Source organism: Hesperophylax consimilis, chromosome 5, assembly GCF_061612785.1.
Source record: "Hesperophylax consimilis isolate HC1 chromosome 5, BYU_Hcon_1.0, whole genome shotgun sequence".
In the NCBI taxonomy this organism is placed as follows: Eukaryota; Metazoa; Arthropoda; class Insecta; order Trichoptera; family Limnephilidae; genus Hesperophylax; species Hesperophylax consimilis.
This window is the reverse complement of record NC_142840.1, coordinates 40,984,967-41,008,306: the sequence shown is the minus strand read 5'-3', so window position 1 is coordinate 41,008,306 and position 23,340 is coordinate 40,984,967. Positions and strand designations below refer to the sequence as shown.

The 23,340-nt window shown below is 33.9% G+C and overlaps 1 protein-coding gene across 4 annotated transcripts in view; it reads left to right on the top strand.

Annotated features, from left to right (window-relative positions):
• Window positions 1-23,340, top strand: part of LOC149423948 (monocarboxylate transporter 1) — a 127,130-nt gene that overhangs the window by 90,420 nt on the left and 13,370 nt on the right. For 3 of the 4 annotated variants that reach the window (XM_089631871.1, XM_089631870.1, XM_089631869.1), the window contains 2 exons: window positions 14,497-14,767; window positions 19,082-19,365. In XM_089631871.1, the coding sequence (XP_089487997.1) occupies window positions 14,497-14,767; window positions 19,082-19,365 (555 nt within the window). Of the gene's footprint in view, window positions 1-3,746; window positions 3,819-14,496; window positions 14,768-19,081; window positions 19,366-23,340 lie in introns of those variants that run through there. The other variant, XM_089631872.1, reaches the window with a different exon arrangement.

The window sequence follows — 23,340 nt, the reverse complement described above, 5'->3', positions numbered from 1 at the left end:
ACTTTCAATACGAGAAATGAATCTGTAAATTGAATTAGGCACCAGCGTGATTGTCATATTATTATCAATTCGACGATTGGCTAGCGTCCGCAGACTTGTTGAATTTGCATCATTGAGTGGGCGGTTACGTTAATCAGGGACGGACTGACCTTGTTCAAAGTTCACTGGGCCACGATTAAAGAATAGGTTAGCGAAATATCAAAATCACATACATTTACAACAACATTTATAGTTGGGTAAGTGCGCCAAATGAGAGGAGGGAGTTGTATGACTCTAGACGATGAGTCGCGGAAATATGTACGAGAGTTATTTGATGTTGTTTTTCATTCCGAAACTGAATTAAAAATACATTTATTTACATGAATAAATATTTTGTATCCTATATAAAATTTTTCACATAATTTAAATTCCACGTGGGTGGAGCAACAGTGGTTGTTATTTGAAAGATATAACTGAAGATTTATTAAAATTATGACACTTACCTAAAAGTAATGCTCGTGACTCATGGGTACATTTATACGAGGCAATTATTTACTTTATGGTGTAAGTAATAAACTCCAACAATTTTTCTCATCTTGCCAAGAAGTGAATTTCAGATTTAAATTTTGTTTGTGGTCTGTTTTGGAGAAACTAATGTTTCTTTGGTATAAGTTGCGACTTGCTGGATGCACTGCTAAAAAATCGAACTTTTTGTAATGGTTTGCGAATTGAACTCAATTTCGAAGAATAACTCTTAATTTCTACCCGATTTTTAGATGTTAAGAGATCCTCAAATGGAAACAAAAATATAATTTTCATACTCGGTTAATTTGGTAGCCAGTCCACCCCTGGGGTGGTAAAAGGATGATTATTTCATGATCACAAATTCGTATACGTGCTTCTCGCAGAATCATTAACATCTCTTTATATACCGCAGTTAAACGATTCAGCGTTTACCAATCATTTAGTCCATTTGCAGAATTATCAACCATCACGTGAGGGAAGATGACATCATTTAAACAGATGTACTAGCCTTCATAGCCACTCTACATCGGGTACTGAGTACCAAAAGTATATTTAACAGTTATACTCGAATGTCTGTGATGTTTAGCCCAAAACGGGCATATGTTCCACAGGTTGTAGTATTTATTTGTGGTGAAGTTTGATATGCCTTAATAGTCTAAGATCCCTTAAAGAACGACCGTCACCGAGATGTTTATTTGATGAAACGTATTTTATATTTAATTTAATATGTCAATAAATATATTGCATATCGGTTGCCTAGCATATTTTAGTCCAGGGTATGATTAATTAATAATTAAAAAAAAATTTAAACATTGCACCGGTTTGATTATTATAAAAATTCTATACCAATCGAAAGTATGAAACCCATAGAATATGAAAACGTTAGGTTGCCTACTCTTTTCCGGTCACAACTCTCAGGTTGCCATGTATAAACAGGTAAATCGAAAAAGCATTTTGCAGCGGTCTGATTATTGAATAAAAATTATATGAAATTAATAAACAATATTTGTTCTTGAAAATGAAAAGGATAGCGATAGACTCGTGCAAGGTACCATCTAGTCTAGAGTGCACAGAGTGCACGAGTCTATCGCTATCCTTTTCATTTTCAAGAACAAATAGCATGCGCACTCTCTTTGTTTTAATGGACGGACAGCTGCTATGCTTTGTCCTCTTCTATCGCATGGGATGATTGGTTGGGACCTCTCAGTCGCACACGAGAATTCCGGGCTAGTTTTCAAAAAGTTTTAGTTTTCAAAATTCGACAACCGGAATTCGGGACTGATTTTTAGCAGGCAATCTTATACCATCGTGTTCATAATGAAATAATCTTTAATTTCATATAATTTTTATTCAATAATCAGACCGCTGCAAAATGCTTTTTCGATTTACCTGTTTATACATGGCAACCTGAGAGTTGTGACCGGAAAAGAGTAGGCAACCTAACGTTTGCATATTCTATGGGTTTCATACTTTCGATTGGTATAGAATTTTTATAATAATCAAACCGGTGCAATGTTTAAAATTTTTATTTTTTTAAATTATTAATTAATCATACCCTGGACTAAAATTTTCTAGGCAACCGATATGCAATATATTTATTGACATGTTAAATTAAATATAAAATACGTTTCATCAAATAAACATCTCGGTGACGGTCGTTCTTTAAGGGATCCTATACTATAAATAGATTTACAGCTATGGAAAAGTAAAAGCGGTGTAATACTACATGACGGTTATAAAAATGCTAACAACTGGTTTATTTTCCAAAAAATCACTAATAATATAATCAATAAGAATATAAACCAAATTTACCGCGTTGTGTGGAAGAGGAAGGAGTGATAGGTGTGCGCATGCGTGGATGGTTGTTTGTTGATGGGTTGGCTATGTATTTTTGTTTTGGTGACGTTCCATAACCGTTTTCCAAAGTAGTATGTTCTGAAATTAAGGTAAGATATAATTATAAGAGAGGCGACTAATTATGCATTTCCATTACATTTATTAGCCACATCTCTAAAAATATGTCGTTTGTGGACACGGGAAATGAAAAAAAAGAATATTTTGCTTCAATAATGGTTAAAATCATCTACCAAATAAACTGCTCAACCTATTAATTTGGTGTTATGAATATACTCGTGAATAGATCTTTGTTGAACCAAAACCAAAAACCAAGATTTTGGTTGAATTTCCTTCGTCAATGTTTCGGATTACCTTGCAGTGTGCAACGGATGCAGCAGCATGTCAAAACTGTAGTTAAAATTCAAAAATCAAGCCGTGTTGTATATGTATCGTTGTCTAATTAATTTATTTTAAAAAAAATAGAGTAATCACAACCTGTCTTCGAAAACATTGAACTTTGACCATAACTCAAGTGGGACGGTATCTTTGCAAGTTTTAACGTAACAATTAAGTTGATTTTTCTTGTCATATTGGGCTTATCTCTGACTTACCTGACAGTCCTGTCTTTATTCTTGTCAACAAATTGATCGAAGTCACGAGACGTTGCTCAACTGGTGTTAGTGGCGCACAAGCTGCTAAATGGGCACATTTGCAATCCAGATATTCTGGAACGAATTTCTTTTTATGTCCCTGATAATTTCATCAGAGCTAGACAGCACAGATTATTTATTTTTCCAAGGGGCAGGACCAACCTACCAATGATCATGCCTTTGGGGAGAATAACTACTTTGTTAAATCACATTTCTTCTGTGATTGACATTTTCAATTTGAACCAAAGAGAATTTAAGACGGCAATAAGCATACTATTTAACAAATCTGGTTAATCAGATAGTATTGATGTACTTACCCATGCAAATAAGTGTATGTACTTACTTATTATAAACTGTTATTTGTGAAATGTAAATGGATTATACTGTTTTTCACAATAAATCAATAAAAATAAAATAAAATAAAAAAAACTGTCGCGTGAATGTCAACTTTACGGATTGCCTCCATTGAAATGAATGGGATTATTCCATAACGTAATTAATTATTAATTACGTAACAATGAACATGTATGTTTATTATTGCTTTGAAGAAGTATACATATAAGATATTATGCATGCGAACGGTAGAAGGTTCCCCACGTTTAAAAAAAGTAGTTTGTAAATAATTTAGAAATGGTCCAATAATTAATATACACACTTGTAAATAACACATGTTCGTAATCCAAATATTTGGAAATAACAGTTTCAAATCATCAAAACTTGAGCCATTTGTAACCTTCTCGATTATATTACCTAACGAAAATAGCTTCCAAGAGTGATATTAAAGAGTGTAATTTGTAAATTAGTGATGAATCAAATGTGAAAAAATAGGTATTAGATTCACAGAGTTGTTGAACCTTTCTGTAACGGGCGCTAACTAAGCTAAGCTAAGTGATCAAATGTGAAAAAATAAGTATTAGATTCACAGAGTTGTTGAACCTTTCTGTAACGGGCGCTAACTAAGCTAAGTTATGTGATCAAATGTGAAAAAATAAGTATTAGATTCACAGAGTTGTTGAACCTTTCTGTAACGGGCGCTAACTAAGCTAAGCTAAGTGATCAAATGTGAAAAAATAAGTATTAGATTCACAGAGTTGTTGAACCTTTCTGTAACGGGCGCTAACTAAGCTAAGCTAAGTGATCAAATGTGAAAAAATAAGTATTAGATTCACAGAGTTGTTGAACCTTTCTGTAACGGGCGCTAACTAAGCTAAGCTAAGTGATCAAATGTGAAAAAATAAGTATTAGATTTACAGAGTTGTTGAACCTTTCTGTAACGGGCGCTAACTAAGCTAAGTTAAGTGATCAAATGTGAAAAAATAGGTATCAGATTCACAGAGTTGTTGAACCTTTCTGTAACGGGCGCTAACTAAGCTAAGCTAAGTGATCAAATGTGAAAAAATAAGTATTAGATTCACAGAGTTGTTGAACCTTTCTGTAACGGGCGCTAACTAAGCTAAGCTAAGTGATCAAATGTGAAAAAATAGGTATCAGATTCACAGAGTTGTTGAACCTTTCTGTAACGGGCGCTAACTAAGTATTCTAACCCCGGCTCTGTAAACAACATAACCTTTGAACGAAGACACCACAATTACCACGCAATCAAAGTATTCAAGAAATAGATACTTGCTCGAAATATATTCCTAAAATGAGGAGAACAAAATTCTCCACACGAAAAAATCATTGTAAAATTGATAGAAACGAAAGGATTTTTGGTCAAGAATAATTCCTTATCCTTGTAGAACCGGAATCTCAAGGACTCTCCAAAAGTTTAGTGACAAGCACTAATCGCGACGACCGCGACGATGCTCATGTCCTTGATCCACATGGTGGCACAGTGGCAAAGTACAAAACGGATCGATGCTCTCCAGTTTGTGTGTTGCCTAGTATACCTACATTAGGTACTCAACATGGCATAATACCCCAAAAATAAATAACTAAAATACTTATGGCCGTGAAAATCTCAAATCACATCATTAGTATATCTACTAATGTAGGTACTTCTAAATAAATATAAGTATAATTTAATACCTATATTAGGTACTTCTAAATAAATATTAGTGTACCTACATTAGGTACTCCTAAACAAATATTTGCCTAATATACCTACATTAGAGACACACTAGACTACACAAGGAGAAAAATCAGTTTGGCTGTTTATTTTTTAAATACCATTAAAAATGTGATCGCACGCCATGTCCTAACAAACTATCAGTACATTTAGAATATATCTGAGCACGTGTTAACGCAGCTGCGCTTATCCTAATAAATATAATGACGAAATGCGAAAATATCACAATTTTTATGAACACGTGTTCCGACACCTCCATGACATATTCGTGGTTTACCGACAGTTTGATAGGAGACCCGCCGATTCATTTGTTAAAGGCCCGCAGTTTGGTTTTTAATAGAAATACGAATAATTTTTAGGAGCTTCTAAATAAATATTTACTTAGTATACATACATAGAAAATTGGTAATATTTACCGCTGTTCGTTAATATAACAACCCTTAAATAAACAACCAATATTCGTTGAATTCATGTGACCTATTTAAAACATTTTCCACAAGGCCACCTTCACGTTTGACTACATCCATGTTATTTCCCCTTGACCCCTTATGGGTTTTAATTTTATATTTTAAATGTGTTTCTTTCATTTTAATTTCACGGGGTTAATCTTTATAAGTATATTCAGTATTCGTGATTTTTCACGGGCCAGTCGTGTAAAGACAGCCATTTAGAAATATTTAAACGTTCATCGAAATGTCTATAAATATATTTAGTAACCAGATATGAATTTGCCAGGAACTTCCGAACATTCCTATTCCCCATATTCTCCCTCCTCGCTCTTGATAATTTCTCCTAAGTAGACGATATATTTATATTATTAGGACTCCCATGGACGCAGGACAGTTTGGGATTAACTTGTGTGGTATATTTACACGAAGAAAGAAACATTCTGCATGAGATTTTAATATATTTAGACCATATTATTAAAACAACATAAAAGTGTTCGTTATTTTTATGTCTACATGATAATATAACATTACTTTTTCACTTATTTTTTATGCTAGCGCCAGCGCTGTTCATATAAAAATGGAATGTCGTGTTCATTGACAATATTTACCTACATTCAAACGAGTGAAAAACACGTAAAATACTAGTTTCTTAGATAAGTAACTAATTAATTATGGACAGATGTGAGGATGGCTAAAGGTATACAAACATACATGGGTAGGTACATACATATAATGGCAGTGGAGTAGAGTGAATTTGTTCAATTTTCCTTGTAAAAAAACTACTTTATTTTGTATTAAAAATATTGAAACAGCTAAAAATATTTGTTTTCATTGTTTCTAAATTAGCACACTGATTTTTTCTAGTCAATGAAAACTTGTCTTCGCTAAAATGGCGACTATTGGTGACAATTGACCCAGCAAAAATATGCCAAGAAAATTTTAGGCTTTTGAATTTCTAAAAAAGTGGGGAGGGGAATAAGATAGCTGGCAAGTTCCTGGTTATTCAGATAAAATCACTACAGTCGGGTCAAGTCACGTGAAACCGCACAAGAGTCCTAACTGCTCCCAACCGTCTGGAGCCAGTGAGACTATGGCATCCCCCAACAAAGACAGAAGGTAATGGTGAGGGGACGAGGGACCTGGCTATTCGGATCTGGTTACCAAACACGGCCAATGCCATTTCAAGCAACGTTTCAATTCTGAATAGTGGTCTTACACCAGGGCGATACTGGATGTATCGTCCACTCTGGAATGCACCGCAAATATACTGTATATTATTTTAAATAAGTAAATTATGAAATAACACAAAATAATCAAATATAATTTACTTGCGCACCCCCGACCTTAGGGTTGGTAGCCGAGAACCTTACCCCTCGACCTCGGAGGCCGTGGTGGAGTTTCTGTGGGACAACTGGTATTGAGTATTTACTACTGTAGAAATATTTATTTATAAAATATATAAGTACTTATAGCCCTTTATGGTGACTGAATAAAACAGATCATGATGGAATAATGTGAGGTTATGTTAGGTTTCTTTGTTATTTTCGTTCTCTTTCTTCACTTTTCTTCAATCTCCTGTTTTGTCAACTGGATTAAACAGATCATGATGGAATAATGTGAGGTTATGTTAGGTTTCTTCGTTATTTTCGTTCTCTTTCTTCACTTTTCTTCAATCTCCTGTTTTGTCAACTGGATTAAACAGATCATGATCGAATAATGTGAGGTTATGTTAGGTTTCTTTGTTATGTTTGTTCTCTTTCTTCACTTTTCTTCAATCTCCTGTGTTGTCAACTGGATAAAACAGATCATGATCGAATAATGTGAGGTTATGTTAGGTTTCTTTGTTATGTTCGTTCTCTTTCTTCACTTTTCTTCAATCTCCTGTTTTGTCAACTGGATAAAACAGATCATGATCGAATAATGTGAGGTTATGTTAGGTTTCTTTGTTATGTTGGTTCTCTTTCTTCACTTTTCTTCAATCTTCTGTTTTGTCATGAAACCCATTTTTATTTATATCTGTCCTTTTGTGAGAATCGAACAATAAAACAAATACCACTTTACGCCACTGGTAAGTGGCGAGTTGTAAAATGGAGATGAGAAGAGGTTTATGACCTGACGTATTTGGCCAGTAGTATTAAGTTTTGTTGTTATGGTAACAGGTTATCATGTGACAAACTTCACATGATGAATGTTGAACAGCATGTTTGTTCCGACGCAAATTACCATTAGTTCTCTTGAACGTTATTTTAATGGTAATTGAAATAGTTCAATCTGGAACCATCTGGCACTTAAAATAAATGTCCTAATTAATGTATAAAAGTCTTAATACAAATGACCTATTTATTGAATAATTAACATGGCAATTTTTTTTGCACATTAAAATTTTTATCGCAATCAAAGATATTGTGTGATAGGTATTTCCGGGAGTGATAATTGCAAAATCAATTAGATTAGATTCGAACGAATTGATGAATATCAAATACTCAACCTGATTAATTCTTGATAGAAGATGTGTTGTCATACCATTGCACATTACTTGCAAAATAGTAGTACGTAAAAATGGTATCAATAACCAAAACCATGTAAAGAGAATGATTGTATTACATCTCTAGTTTTATAATAATCGTAATAGGTACCTAGGTGGTGCCGGACGACTTACAACCCTGGGTTTTTCCAGGGTTGGCAGTCCTCCGGAATTTAGAATTGTAATCCCGATTCCCGATACAGACTGAACCAGTATCCGAATATGTGAAAATTAATATGTAAAGCTTTACAAAATTCTAAAAAAGGTCGCTTGGGGGTTAAAATCAGCTGTTTTAACCATCCCGCAGCCAAGTGGGGGAGTAGGTAGCACACAAAATTACCAACCTCCTTATGAATTAGCTTAAATACTTGACATATCATTTTAGTATTTTACGTATTTCTGCGCAAATACATAAGTTACCATTAAAAATTGACTGAATATTTGTGATTTCTAGATTTCGAGTTTAAAATCCAATAAGACAGAAAAATGCATGGGGTTGTCGAAAGACCCACTTGGTTACAGACGTTTTGTTTGGCATCTTGGCCTGTCAAGAGTTAAGGTCATTTAAAATGTGTTTTTTTTACCTGTAAAATCCCGGCTTACCGTTTTCGATGTCCGGCAATCCTAGCAAATATAGCACGTACTCCGTGTTCAAGTGTTGTGATTTGTACAAGTATTTCATTGTCTTCAATAACAAGTGGGTTGATAAGCAATTTACAATAATATATCTAATCAAGTAAATTAGGTACCCGTCAGCTAAAAAGCCTCAAAGGGCTTGTTCAAAGCCTCCAAAAGCCTCCCTCCCATTCCCGAAAAGTATTTTTAGATGAGAATGATGAAAGACGGCTCCAAATAAGTTTTTCATGTATTATTAAAAAAATGCCTTTATCAATAGAATAATATCATCACAAATGATGTGTTATTATTATTAATTTTTACGTATATGATGTCCAAAATATTTTTTTATTGGAATTTGGTGAAAACATGTTATGTGTTCAGCAGTTCGCGCTGTTTGATCAATAATTTATTAACTTACACAATAGCAAGCTTCTGCTGTGGCAAAATGTTTATCATCATAATCGGAATATAATGGCTTCAGCAATTGGATGTGTCTAATTGATCTCAGATTACACACATGAGTTGTTTTAATAATCTGTATCCCGCTTCTGTTCTTGCTATGAAAACATACGACGATCCGACATTATTCGTTAGCTATTGACTGGAAAACCTCATAATATGAATTATACACACGAAGATAAAAACAACCCGGAAAGTTTGTGTTCAAGTGCCCAAAGCATGTATACGTATTCGTACAAATCGAACAAAAATGTAGCACCACTGATGAAAAGGATAGCGATTCAAAGAAAACGCGTGTACGAATGAAATAGCCACATGAACAGCCCGCTAAAGTATGTCCTTTGAACTCGGTATTGCCACCGTATTACCAATTTCTACCGATTTGTAACGTATATTTCTCTTTGACACTTTAAGTTTTAAGTTCCTAAACAAATTCTTACCACACTTAATACCAAACTCAAATAATATGCACTATTTAAAATAATAATTCTTACACATATATTATTACACATTACACATCTTAGAAACAACGAAAAAAATTAAGATGCTTACCTAACTCTTATATTGTAAACATAAAAGTAATTTCCACAATGTTATGTAAAAAGTAATATCTCCTATGATTGAATTTTTGTTAAGTATGTATTTGTGTTACATTACCTACTTCATGAATTAAACGTATCAATTTGATTGTCCTGAAACTGGAAACCTTCCTAGTTGGACAGCCAAAGATTCACAATTCTGCAATGTATAAAAACAAAAAAAAATGAAGTTATATTATGTATATGTAATGCCGAAACGGTAATTGAACATGAAACTCCCCCTTCTTAATTATTATCGTTTTTTTAATATTAGCTCTCTCTCTCTCTCTCTAACATTCGTATTTAAATATCTCCCTTTCAAACTATCTTTGAACGCTTCCTGCGGAGCCTTAAGTGAAACCGCCCGAGTTTAATATTAGCGGGCTCTCTCTAACATTCGTATTTACATATCTCCCTTTCAAACCATACTACGAAACCGCCCGAGTTGTCTCAGTAACGTATCTTCAACAATTCATCTAAGTTTTTTGCATAATTCTGGAGGATGCAGAGAGGACATGCCATCACACAACCTGTCTCGGCACACTCTTTTTGTTTCATTCACATGCATATATCGTCTCACACACGTCCATTCTTCTGTTATTCTGATTCTTTACATGACGTTTTAAGACTCCCAACACTCCGAAGACCTGATTACAAGATACCCTTACGTAATACCTACCTCAATATTATTTCCATCGTCTTCGTCGAATTTCAAGAAACTTCTCTCTGCACAAAACCTTATTTATTTCCCATTACGAAGGCATTACCGGGAATTACCCGAAACGCGGGGTTCTTTATTCAAATTGAAATTAAACCCGCTCGAATTTTCTTGGAAATTTCTCAATTTGAATTGGTTTTCATGGAAGAAAATAATAATAATTGAAATGTATTGATTTAAGGGTAAAGTATATTATAATCTACGCGTTCATAGATTTCGTAAATTGAATTATTTTATGAAAATAAGCTTTTTGACTGCTAGCGCCTCGGCATCTATAAAAGGAACTATTCTGCGGTTTAGCAAGGCTCGAGCGGCTGATCTAGCCCGCTTAAATTTGAGCTAGAAATGTTGTAGGTACATGGCGAGGATACGTACTGACTGATAACAGGGCTATAATATCGGCGTTTAGTAGTAGGTATCTTATGCTACGTACATAGCGCGAAACGCCGCTTGCAGTTGATTCGTTCCTTTCCCGTAATTCGTGGTACGGTTCGCAAATGTATACGTACCCTTATGTGCGCTTTAAATTGCTTATTAGTTTGTTATTACGTATCACCCGGTAAATATTAAAAACTTTAGATTAGGATGGGCTAAGTAGGTTAGGATAATTTCGAAAGGTATGAGTTAGGTTAGTTTATTATTTAACATTACGTTAGGTTCGATTAGATTACATTACGAAATCGGCCGTGTACAAATAATCCAATCATATTATTATTATTATTAGGTTAGATTAAGTTACGTTAGGTTTAAGGCGATGCCATACGTAGTAATGCAAAATCATGTGTTTAGGCGTTTCAGATGCTTTAATTAAATAATGCGAGTAGAATACATTTTGGCCTTTGAAATAATCGAGTATTTTTTAGATAAGTCTTTTTATAAGCCCAGAAAAAAATAATGTAAAGGCCTATGAAAACTGCTTTAAAGTTCAAAATCTTCTACTTACGAACACATTTTCAGTTATGATTTCATTGTATAATGTGGCTAGTTAAGTTATTTATAAAATGATCGAAAAAAATTTTAATATTTATGCCTGAACATCCACAAAATAAAATAAAAGGCACTTTTTTGCCATGTTTTTTTCTTGCATAAATCAAAACAGGCGGATGGTGTTAAGCGGGAATTTAAACCTTATCGCCATCTACGTAAGGGTTGTTATTGATAGCAGCTGAATTTAAAATATTACACGACGTAGTGCATCGCCTTGAGGTACGGATTAGGTTTTAACAGCGTTAATTAAATCATTCTGGCACTGGGACGCCCCTTATAATGTTCACACAAAGTAATTAATTTTTATCTTCCGTCATAGGTAGGCACCTAATATATAAAAAAAATTAATAACTACCTTCATCAGAAATTTGACTTGATTCACATCCATCTTATTCTTGGGATGACGCATAATAATATTATGCAGAAAACTGGCTGAAAAAGGTCGAAATAAAAGCATGATACGATGTTCATAACACAACAATTGAGCATGCTTACGTTGGATAGGTACTACCATAATTCAATAATATTGGAAATTCCACAAAGTGGTGTTTCTGATCTAATTCCTATTTAAACAATATAAACAATCAACAATGAAGTTTATTGCTTGTTTATTATTAGGGCGTTGTAAACCGGCGTTTTGAACATAACTACCACATAGCCAGTAAAGTACTTAAAAAGGTTACACAAATTCGTGACCTAGGTCACGCAATGTTCTTGCCCGCATATAGTCCAAACTAAAACAATCAAATATCTTGGGATCGTAATTGACGACAAACTTCATTGGGATGCACACATCGAAGGAACCTCAAAAAAGCTAACAAAACTCATATATTTCTTCAAAAAATTACGAAATATCTTGTCAACTACAGATCTAAAGAAAGTATATTATGCGCTATGCCACTCTCTACTGGAATATGGAATAATAGGATGGGGCTCAGCATCATCAAACCATATTAAACTACTAAAGAAAACTCAAAATTGGATCATAAAGACCATATTAAAGCTCCCCGTAAGGACGCCAACTACTGATATTTTTAATCTGTTTGATGTTCCAAGTTTACAAAAAATCTATGCTAAAAATATTCTAGTTTATCACTTAAAAAATAAACCAGAGGCAAACCCCTCTCACGATCATAAAACGAGAGCCAAGCAAACAGACATGCTAAATATTCCTAAATGTAATTCTACCTTTGGACAAAGAAACTCTGAATTTTTAGCAATTAAATTATATAATAAACTCCCTCTCAACATCAAACAAAGGAAAACGAAAAATAACTACATTAAGGACATCAAATTTTGGCTTAAGGAAATATCGGAAGAAGAACTAACTAATATATTTAAAACATCATCTTAGTTGCTGAAAACGTATACTAACATATATAGTCCCCCTCAGCACAGGATCTCCTAGTGAGGAGGACTTCAATGATCTGTTTTAATTTTATATATATATTTTATTTCATGTGCCATACAAAAATGTACTTAATTATTTTAAAAAGTAACTAAATAAAAAAATAAAAAATAAAAAAAAAGGTGTTCTGCTTGACAGTAAACTTACATTCGAGGCGCATGTTGATATGATTGTGAAGAAAGCCCTTAGAATGTTAGGATTCTTATTCCGTATTGGAAAAGAATTCAATAATATTCAAACACTTCAAATATTGTATTTTTCTTATGTTCGCAGTCATCTTGAATTTGCTTCTCCCATATGGAATCCTCAATATAATATTTATGTAAAGCGCATTGAAGCCATCCAAAAAAAAATTGTCAATCATTTAAATTTTAAGATGAATATTGGTAACCACGGGATTAACAGCTCGATGGAATATTATGGACTAAAGCCATTAAAAACTAGAAGAGAATCCGCAGATATAATATTACAATTATCAATGGCCTTATTGATTGTTCGCCCCTTTTGTCTGAGATTAATTTTAGAGTCCCGAGCTTTAGAACTAGAGATAAATCACTTTTTCATCTTCAAAAATGTTCTACTAATCTCAGATAAAACGCTTTTATATTCAGAGCTTGTACCCTATACAATAAGAATTTTAATTATATTGACATATTTTCGTGTAGTTTAGGAACATTTAAAAAAGATACCTTAGCTATTATTAAATAATAATTAATAACATACTGCAAGTTATCATGTTGTCGATATGAACCCTGTCCAGTTACAAGTGATTCATTTTATAAACATCTGTTCAGTTTGGTTGTAGGTATATCAAAGATATTAGAACCTTTGAGGTATATACATATATTGGTGATTATTGGTGTTGTGTGAGGATAAAATTGATATATTGTAATTTACTTATGTTCTTATATCCGATGTTATTTTTACTTTATTTAGTATTTTCTGTAAATATTTTTTGCCCACGGGTACTGGACCCTTAGTTTGTTATTATAATTAAATTTTTAAGTGAAAACCTATCATTAGATATTATTTGTATTTTTTATAAGTTGATTATTTAAGAATGTAAAAAATCTGTTGGTTTTCCTAAATAAACAAAAAAAAAAGTAACCAAATGATTGGAAGCAAAAGATCGTAAGCAAAATATCCTATGTAATTATCATTTGATCGTATTATTGGCTTACTAGCATTTTGTATAGGATCAATTTGCCTACGATAATATTTGATTACAAACATTTTGTATACGATCATTTTGCTAACGATCATTTGTTTACGATCATTTTACGTATAACCATTACTATCATCTGTTGTTACTATAGTTTATTTTTATATTTTATTAAATTGTAAACCGCTCGAGAGTTTCTCTGACCACAACTAATTTATTAATCTATGGCTGGGAATGAAGAATTAGAAATACTAACTATTGTTGTTTAGGTGAATACTATTGTTTGAATGTCATTTTTTTTACCCTGCGGCAGAAAAAAATACCTTTGTCTCCTTTATCACATCTGGTATTCAACCTCTTTATTATTTTTCTCAATCGTATTGAAGTTTTATTGTTATTTGATATTTTAAGCAGATAAATCTCTTTGCCATGTATCTAACTTTTTCGCAAGTCGCCTAAAGTTACCCTTTCCCACGACTTATGTCTATTGGCCACATCAAATATTTATCATAACACTTGTCTTCGTCTCTTGCAGTTTTCAACGAGATCCCTGGAACCCTCCTTCGGCCTGCTGTTCGGCGACCTCCTGCACGACCTAGGCGTGGCCACCACGGGCGCCTCTGTGATAATGAGCACCCTCGACTGCATGGTCAACTTCTCCGGCTTCTTCGTGGGCCCCGTCATCAAGATCTTCTCCTTCCGCAAAGTTTGCATCTTCGGCTCCCTCATCTCCGCCACTGCGCTGCTCTGCACGGCCCCCGCCGCCAGCATGGCTCACATACTGGCCACTTACAGTATCATGGGGGGTACGTCACATTCATTTAATGGCTCCCATACTGGCCACTTACAGTATCATGGGAGGTACGTCACATTCATTTCATGGCTCACATACTGGCCACTTACAGTATCATGGGGGGTACGTCACATTCATTTAATGGCTCCCATACTGGCCACTTACAGTATCATGGGAGGTACGTCACATTCATTTCATGGCTCACATACTGGCCACTTACAGTATCATGGAAGGTACGTCACATTCATTTAATGGCTCCCATACTGGCCACTTACAGTATCATGGGGGGTACGTCACATTCATTTAATGGCTCCCATACTGGCCACTTACAGTATCATGGGGGGTACGTCACATTCATTTAATGGCTCCCATACTGGCCACTTACAGTATCATGGGAGGTACGTCACATTCATTTCATGGCTCACATACTGGCCACTTACAGTATCATGGGAGGTACGTCACATTCATTTAATGGCTCCCATACTGGCCACTTACAGTATCATGGGAGGTACGTCACATTCATTTAATGGCTCCCATACTGGCCACTTACAGTATCATGGGAGGTACGTCACATTCATTTCATGGCTCACATACTGGCCACTTACAGTATCATGGGAGGTACGTCACATTCATTTAATGGCTCCCATACTGGCCACTTACAGTATCATGGGGGGTACGTCACATTCATTTAATGGCTCCCATACTGGCCACTTACAGTATCATGGGAGGTACGTCACATTCATTTCATGGCTCACATACTGGCCACTTACAGTATCATGGGAGGTATGTCACATTCATTTCATGGCTCACATACTGGCCACTTACAGTATCATGGGGGGTACGTCACATTCATTTAATGGCTCCCATACTGGCCACTTACAGTATCCTGGGAGGTATGTCACATTCATTTCATGGCTCACATACTGGCCACTTAAAGTTTCACGGGAAGTCACATTCATTGCATGGTTCACATACTTGCCACTTAATAGAATCATGGGAAGTCACTTTCATTTCTTGGCTCATATACTGGCCACTTACAGTATCATGTGAATAAACCACATTGATTTTGATTTGATTTTATTTGGTAGAGAATCTTTATATAATTTGTAACATTATATTCAATATTTCTCGATCCAAAAAATGTATTTAAACTTTGATTAAGTATATTTTTACTTAATACCCTCATTTAGTATTTATGTTGGGTACTCAGATATGTTTTTTTTTTTTGTTTAAATAAAACATTTTTTTAATAAAGTTTTTGTACATTGAAGACTTTTTTAATATTTCGTCTGATTTCTAACCAGTGACATTATTTTTTTTTTCAAGAAAGACAAACATATGAATAACCCAGCAATATTTAAAAAAAGCTCGTACTGCCATCATTACAGTGTGAAAATATTGTTTGTGTATTTATGGAGGAATTGTGTATTTAGGAATTATTAAACCCACTGAATTTCTTCTGGTTTTCCTTGAAGGGTTGATAACCTTTCACTTGTGATCTCATGACCAGGGCGCAAAATCGTAACATACGTGCATAAAGTGTATACGTTCTAGCACTCTTTATTTAATTAATTAATTTAATTTCTGATTGTGGACAGTCAAGGTGGAACCGATCATGCAATACTAACCATTGATAACAAAAATATAGAAAGGTTTAGCAGTATTAAATATTTGGGTTTAATATCAGATGATAAATTAAAATTTAACAAACACTATGAATACATAACAAAGAAAATTGCTAAAAAAGTTGGCTTCTTAAAAAGGATCAGAAACAACTTGGATCTCGAGACTTTGCATATAATTCTATTGTGACTCCTCATTTAAATTATTGTTCTAGTGTTCTATTCTTATGTAACGAAGCCCAGAATAATAAACTACAGATTATACAGGAGTTAAATGTATTTCTCAAATTCTATTTCTTAACCGGGGTAGCTGTTTTTCTTTTTGTTATACTGTATATTTCTTTTTCCCTTTAATTTTATGATTCTATTTGTTATTTTATTTTGTATTTTATATGTTTTTATTACTAGATGTATGAAAAAAATTGCTTACATCTAAATAAAGCTTAAAAAAAAAAAAAAAAGTGGTTTTCTGAAATTATCGAAAATCTAATCTAAATTTTAAACTTAGCTGAAATATACATGGCTCACATAACCTAACTCTTACTCAAAATGATGATAACCTAATCTAGCTTATCCCAAACTGATCTAACCTAACATTAACTTTTCCAAAGTATTCTGGGAAAAGCGAAAGCATGTCCTGTTTTTCAAAGTTTATTTGTATCATATATCAACATAAAGCACACTTTTCACATTTTCAGATATATTTGATGGAGTGTGGACTAAGTACCTACTAACATCTATCAAATGTTATCACTTTGAATCGTTAAAGACAAAATAATGACTATTACTAGTACCACCATTTTAGTACATAATAACGCAAATGGTTAAACTTATACGAAAAATGGTCCAAACACATTTATAAAAGCGGATCTTTAAACCGGAAAGGTCTTGATTGAATTCAATTTGCCATTGGGAGGATACCATTATTTTTAATATATTTTAGTGAAAACCTTATTTTGTACAACAATTTTAAAATGACTTGTTTGTTCGCTTCCTACCTTTATCTAAATACTAACTTTGTTGTTGTTATATGGTTTGACCCCAACGATCTCTCAATCAACATATTTTTTTTGTACGGCGTTAATGAATACAAGCGTGTATAAAAATTCTTGCTAAATTATACAGCGCAATTTTTGTGAAAAATTACTGCAGGTCGGCTTTTGTTATAAAGTTTATACTCCACGCCTTCAACTGACAACACACTACAGTCCAATGTTGAAATCATTGTTATTCCGGTGCCTGCGGTTTTTTTGACGTTTTAAAGTGTTGGCTTCTGAATGCACTACAATATTTACATCAATCATTCTGATTCATATGTTGTTGTGTTTTTTACTTGCACAGCCATACATAATTAATTACCTTCCGCTAGTTGATGTTGATTTGAAACCGACAGATTATGATTAAAATACGATTGAATTTTTTAGTCTTTATTATTATTACTAGCTGTACCCCGACACGCGTTTCTGTGGGCTTAGTCTATCGGTTAGTGCTTTTTTTTTTATAAAAGCATGTTTGTCTAACAGATTAAGCTGTTTTTTACGCTGTTTTTACGAAATCCTCAAATCTACTACACATTCCAAAATTAAATACATCTTTCGGCCAGAAAAACCACTATTTCCATACTATAAAATTATATAATGCCCTTCCTATTGAAATTAAAAACACCATGGATATAGAAAAGTTTAAAAAAGTCATCAAATTATGGCTAACTAAACATGAAGATGAGGAAATCATTAAATTTATGAAGTAACCCCAACGCAACCTTCAGAAGACAAACATAAATACTTTTTGCTAAATTTTTTTATATTTTGTGGGAACCAACAAATTAGAAGATGAGGAAATCATGATCAACACACATACAACAACCTATAGTCCGCCTCGGAACAGGAATACCTAGTGAGGAGGACTAAGAACAAACTACATCACTTTATATTTTTATTTGACTTAATATTGTATTTTTTTTACTTTACTTAAATAAAAAAATAAATCTGTCACAGGTGACATCTACATAATATAGATATGTAAAAAGCGAAACGATAGGAAAACCTTCAATTTATCTCAATCATATTTTGTGGTATTCATAATGTACACCAATTCGTTATAAAGATTAATCAAAATAGTGATTTGGCATTAAGCTTCGACTTTCATCAAAATAATCTACTACGGAGTTGTATTTATTAAAATTTCAGAAAAGTCCGTGATGGTATACTATATCAGATCTATCTCCTAAGTATTAATTCCAAGTCCTAGGAGTCCAATTAGAAGTACAGCAAGTTACAGCATTCTCATAAACGTGTTGAATATTTCATACAATTCAAACAAATACTACTACTTAGTAATAAATAAAAAATACAGTAATAGCCATAAAATATTTCATGGAAAGATACATACACCTTTATAGAGCCAAAGAGTGACAGATTTCTTGCAGATTCCCTGAATAAAAGGAATGTGTTTCTCTAAATTTCGTATTTTTAACAATTTTGGAGTAAAAATGGATGTTTTTTTTTAAACTTTTTTCACGTTTGTAAATATTCCAATTTAGAAAAATATTAAAGTATATTTCAAATACTTAAATCTAAAGGGCATTTTTGTCTAGTTTTTAAAATTGTATTTGTTTTTGCGACATCTTCAAAAAGAAGAAATACTCGTAGATAGCAGATTTAAAATCATTTCATAGTGCTAATCCATTATCAACTTCATTTCAGGGTTCGGCGTGGGCTTCGCCTCTGCATCATCGTTCGTTTCCCTAAACCACTACTTCACCAAGCGACGCGGCCAGGCTGTGGGTCTGTCCATGGCGGGCACAGGCCTCGGTCTAATGATAATGCCGCAGCTGGTCCGGTTACTGTTGGACGCCTATGGCTTCAGGGGGGCCGTTCTGGTGCTGGGCGGGCTCGCCTTTCACTCTGTTCTGGGCTCCTGTCTTCTGCAGCCCGTCAAGTGGCATCTGAAGGAAGAACTCATCGATGAGGAGGACCAAATTATGCAGGTAAATTCTAACCAATTCATTTTAACTAGTTTGTTACCTGTGTAAATCACAGGATATAACTTGACTTGCTTATTGCGGCTTGTAAAATCAAGTCATATTTACCTATATTTCAAATGTAGAATTAAAATAATTGTCTGATGCAAAGATTCTTTTAAAATATTTCTCAGCATGTGTATCTATCAGTTCCAATTTTGAAAACTTCACGAACACACTCACAACCGAAAATTTGTTGTATTAGCGCAGACTTTTAAAAAATCACTGTAGAATCTGAATTCTCGACAAATCGGTTCCTTTTAATCGGATACTTTTCTGTTCAAATATTATATAAAAGGTAAGTATTGTCTGAATTCTTCACACAGTCAGTTCCAATTTTGAAAACGCACTTAAATTCAAAGCCAATTTGAGTTCATAGAACATTGAACCAGATTTCATGCAATAATTTGACCAGTCAGTGGCTAAGTTGGCAGCGCGTTTGGGTCTCACCCAGGCGTAGTGTGTTTAATTCCTCCATCACAACACAAGCAACATTTTCCGCTTACTGTGGTGGTAGTAGGAGATTTCCTAATATTGTCAGGTTATTCGTAACCCGGGAATGTTTGTCTTTCTATAAAAAAACGTGTTTGATAATATAATTTTTCGGAAAATGAAGAACAAAGTTCTGCATAACTAACAGGGTGCTGTTATAGGGTCTTATCTGATTCTGTTTAAAAATGTGAATACCGCACAAGAGTTCCAACTGCCCAGTGGTACTAGGGTATCTCTGATTTGTGAAGTGTTTTTAAGTTGTAGGAAGTGCCGATGGCGAGGAGATGGGAAAGTTGGTATATATTTTGTTTTTCTGATATTTGCCGTGTTGCGCTTCCTCCTTCTGTAGCTAACGTTTTAGTCAGCTTTGCAGTGATCATCGTCAGATGCGTAGATTGTGGTGAAGCGTATATTTATGAATATAGAAGTAATGCGATGTTGCGCACGTCAATGCTCTTGTACCGTTAGTATAATAATTAGTTAAATTAATGTGGTTTTAGATGTACAGTTTTGGTGTAGCTGTAAAGTACTGGATACCAAGAACTGTTAAGCTTACCCCCTTCGTCTCTGTTGATATTTCTGGGGTTCTTGGTGGATTTCAATTATATTCCGTGATCAGACAAAGTTTTGTTTTCCTGTTTAAAAATTTGCTAAACGGGATTTTAGTTTTTAGACATGAGTAACAATTATTCACTATCACAATGTGATGTTTTGTAAGTTATATTTTTTACAGATGTTTAATAAAATATTTTTTCCATTTTATTTTGCATTCCGAGCAATCTCCTAAAAAAATATCAGTGTTTTTGTTATTATTTCTGCTATTGTGTGATAACAGTTATTATTACACGAAACACACCAAGTTCATTGTAATTTAATCATTTAAAAAGTTTATGTTTGTTTTTTTACATACCATTATTCTAGATGCTCTTGAAATTGTTAGTACGGTCACCTACCTAGTTCATTATGCCATAGTAGTCGAATTTATTATGTCATTATTATTTTCCCGTTGGAGTTGTTTCATACTGGGTGTGAGAGTCACATGGTGACTGTGAGGGTATGAGAGGTGTATGGAGCTCCATACTGATATTCACACACCGCATTCTGAAAACGAGCGTTTGCCGCCAAACAACCGCCGAGAATCTCGGCCCGCTCATTGTGTGTCATCACCGTGCGTTTCCCGATCGGTTTGGACATCAACAGAGTTTATTTTTTTCCCTAAGAGTTATGGAGAGTTTTTCTTCGGGTGAAATGCAGTCTCGTAAAAGACTCACTTGTTATATTTTATCTTATCAGTAGAATCAAAATGTCAAAAGATTTTATGGATTTTAGATGCTAAAATAGTTGAAAAATATCGGTTCATAAAGTAAGTACCTACTTTGTAGGTAAACAGCAACGAAATGCCCATATGTAAGTCTGTCTCTCAACCAGTAGAATTATCCTTTTTAAAATAATTTGCGATGCGATTTTGACCTTAATGCTTCGAAACAAAATCTGCATTCCTTGGGCTAGTAAAAGTTTAGATTCCACTTTTGAATTTTTTTGGCTTGAAACTGTTTTATGTTCTGGCCTTCAACAAGTTAATACAGGATGCACAGGATGTTATTCCTTGGAAAAGAAGCCACGGATATGTTGCCTCCTAAATTTTGAGCATTTCTCTGTGTCGTGTGTAAGCTGTCGTTTTCGAAACAGCGCGTTTCAAACGTCTTCCAACTAGAATTTACAATTTACACTGAAACAGCTCTTACAACTAGAATTTACAACGGTTGTCATAACCATTGAGGTATATAGATAGAACTAAGATTGGCATTGGAAATATGGGCCACAAACAACGGTTAATTGTCCCCTGTCAGATACCATGGGCTTCAATCAATCACGCTGAGATTTCGCACAAGTCATACCTGAAAAAAGAGGGAAAGCAATGGTGTACCCTTTCATCGGTAAATAGGGTTAGGGTATCAAAACCGCCTGGTCACCGGCGACTAAATTTATTGAGTTTGTTCGCAGTCGGTAGTGTTCGGGCGACATCGAAACCCCCTCTTCCTACTTCCTGCAAAGGAACAATATTTTTCACTGATTTTGCAAGGAATGTCAACTCTATTTATATCACTCAGTGGTCATGATATAGATATTTTTTGAGGATGTTAGGTTAGGTTAGTTTATGATAACTTTTTCAAGTGGAATTGAAATAGTTTTATTTTTGTAAATTTCTAATATTATATGTTACAGCATCTAAATATAAGTGACCAGAGGTTGAATGCCAATCATCTTATAAACGTTGAATTGAAATTCTGCACTGAAAACATTTAATTCAGTGCATAACACATTAAATAATGTTAAAAAAATTATATTTATGTGTCGATGCTCCTCATGTTGTTTAAAAGTAAATATTAAGGATTAATAAAGAGAATAATAATTAAATAATGGTCACTGGAGACTATATGTCATCTTTATTTTTGACTTCATGAGCTCAAGAGTCAGTGGTTAAAGTTTTCAGGTATATCCCCACCCGGTATAATAATTCTACTTCATGCTGTTTTTCTAATTTTTTTTTTTTTTTTTTTTTTTTTTATTTCATATATATCCCGTTAAACTACAGTTAAGTAGTTTGTCAAACAGGATTTTTATTACAACTTTTTACAGATTACAACTTAGACCTTAATTTATACAATAACAATAAACTTACACATTAAATCGCCTAATACAAATTATTTCTACCTAGTAGCCACGTTTTCAGCAAATATCTGACTCTATTTGGAAATTCGCATTTCTTAATATTACCAGGTAGCATATTATATATTTTAGGCACATTATACTCAAGGGTTCGCTGTCCGTATTTATTATTATGTTTAGGTACAAGCATGCCTTCATTCTTTGTGAACCTAGTATTGTGCCCATGTTCAACTTTCCTCTTATACTCAGAGTCAGATATGTGCTGAATTAATATTTTATACCACAATAAGGCCTGCACCGGCAAAACTGTTAAATTTTGATACAAAAGTGAAATGTTTCGTCTTTGCGAAAAAATATTTTTTTTAACTAGTAATTTAACGATAGAATTTTGTATTGATTGTGCGTAATTTAAATTTGTTTTGCAAGAATGTCCCCAAGTGGTTATTCCATATCTTAAAGTTGATTCCGCGAGTGACATGTAAATAATTCTTAAGGTATTCACAGGAACGAAACACTTCAATTTGTATATTCTACCCACTATCGCCCGCAGCCGTTTACAAATTTTGTGTATTTGTATGTCCCATTTAAAGTAGCAATCAACAGTCACGCCCAAATAAACATATTCGTTTACTAGCTCAATCGTTTCGCATGAGCAGGGCTGCACAATATTTTGATGGATGCAGGTAAAGTTATGAGAAATTATTTCAGGCATGATGGAAACTTTTGCATGTGGAGATCTTATGTGCATGAGTTTAGTTTTTTTTGTATTTATAATTAATC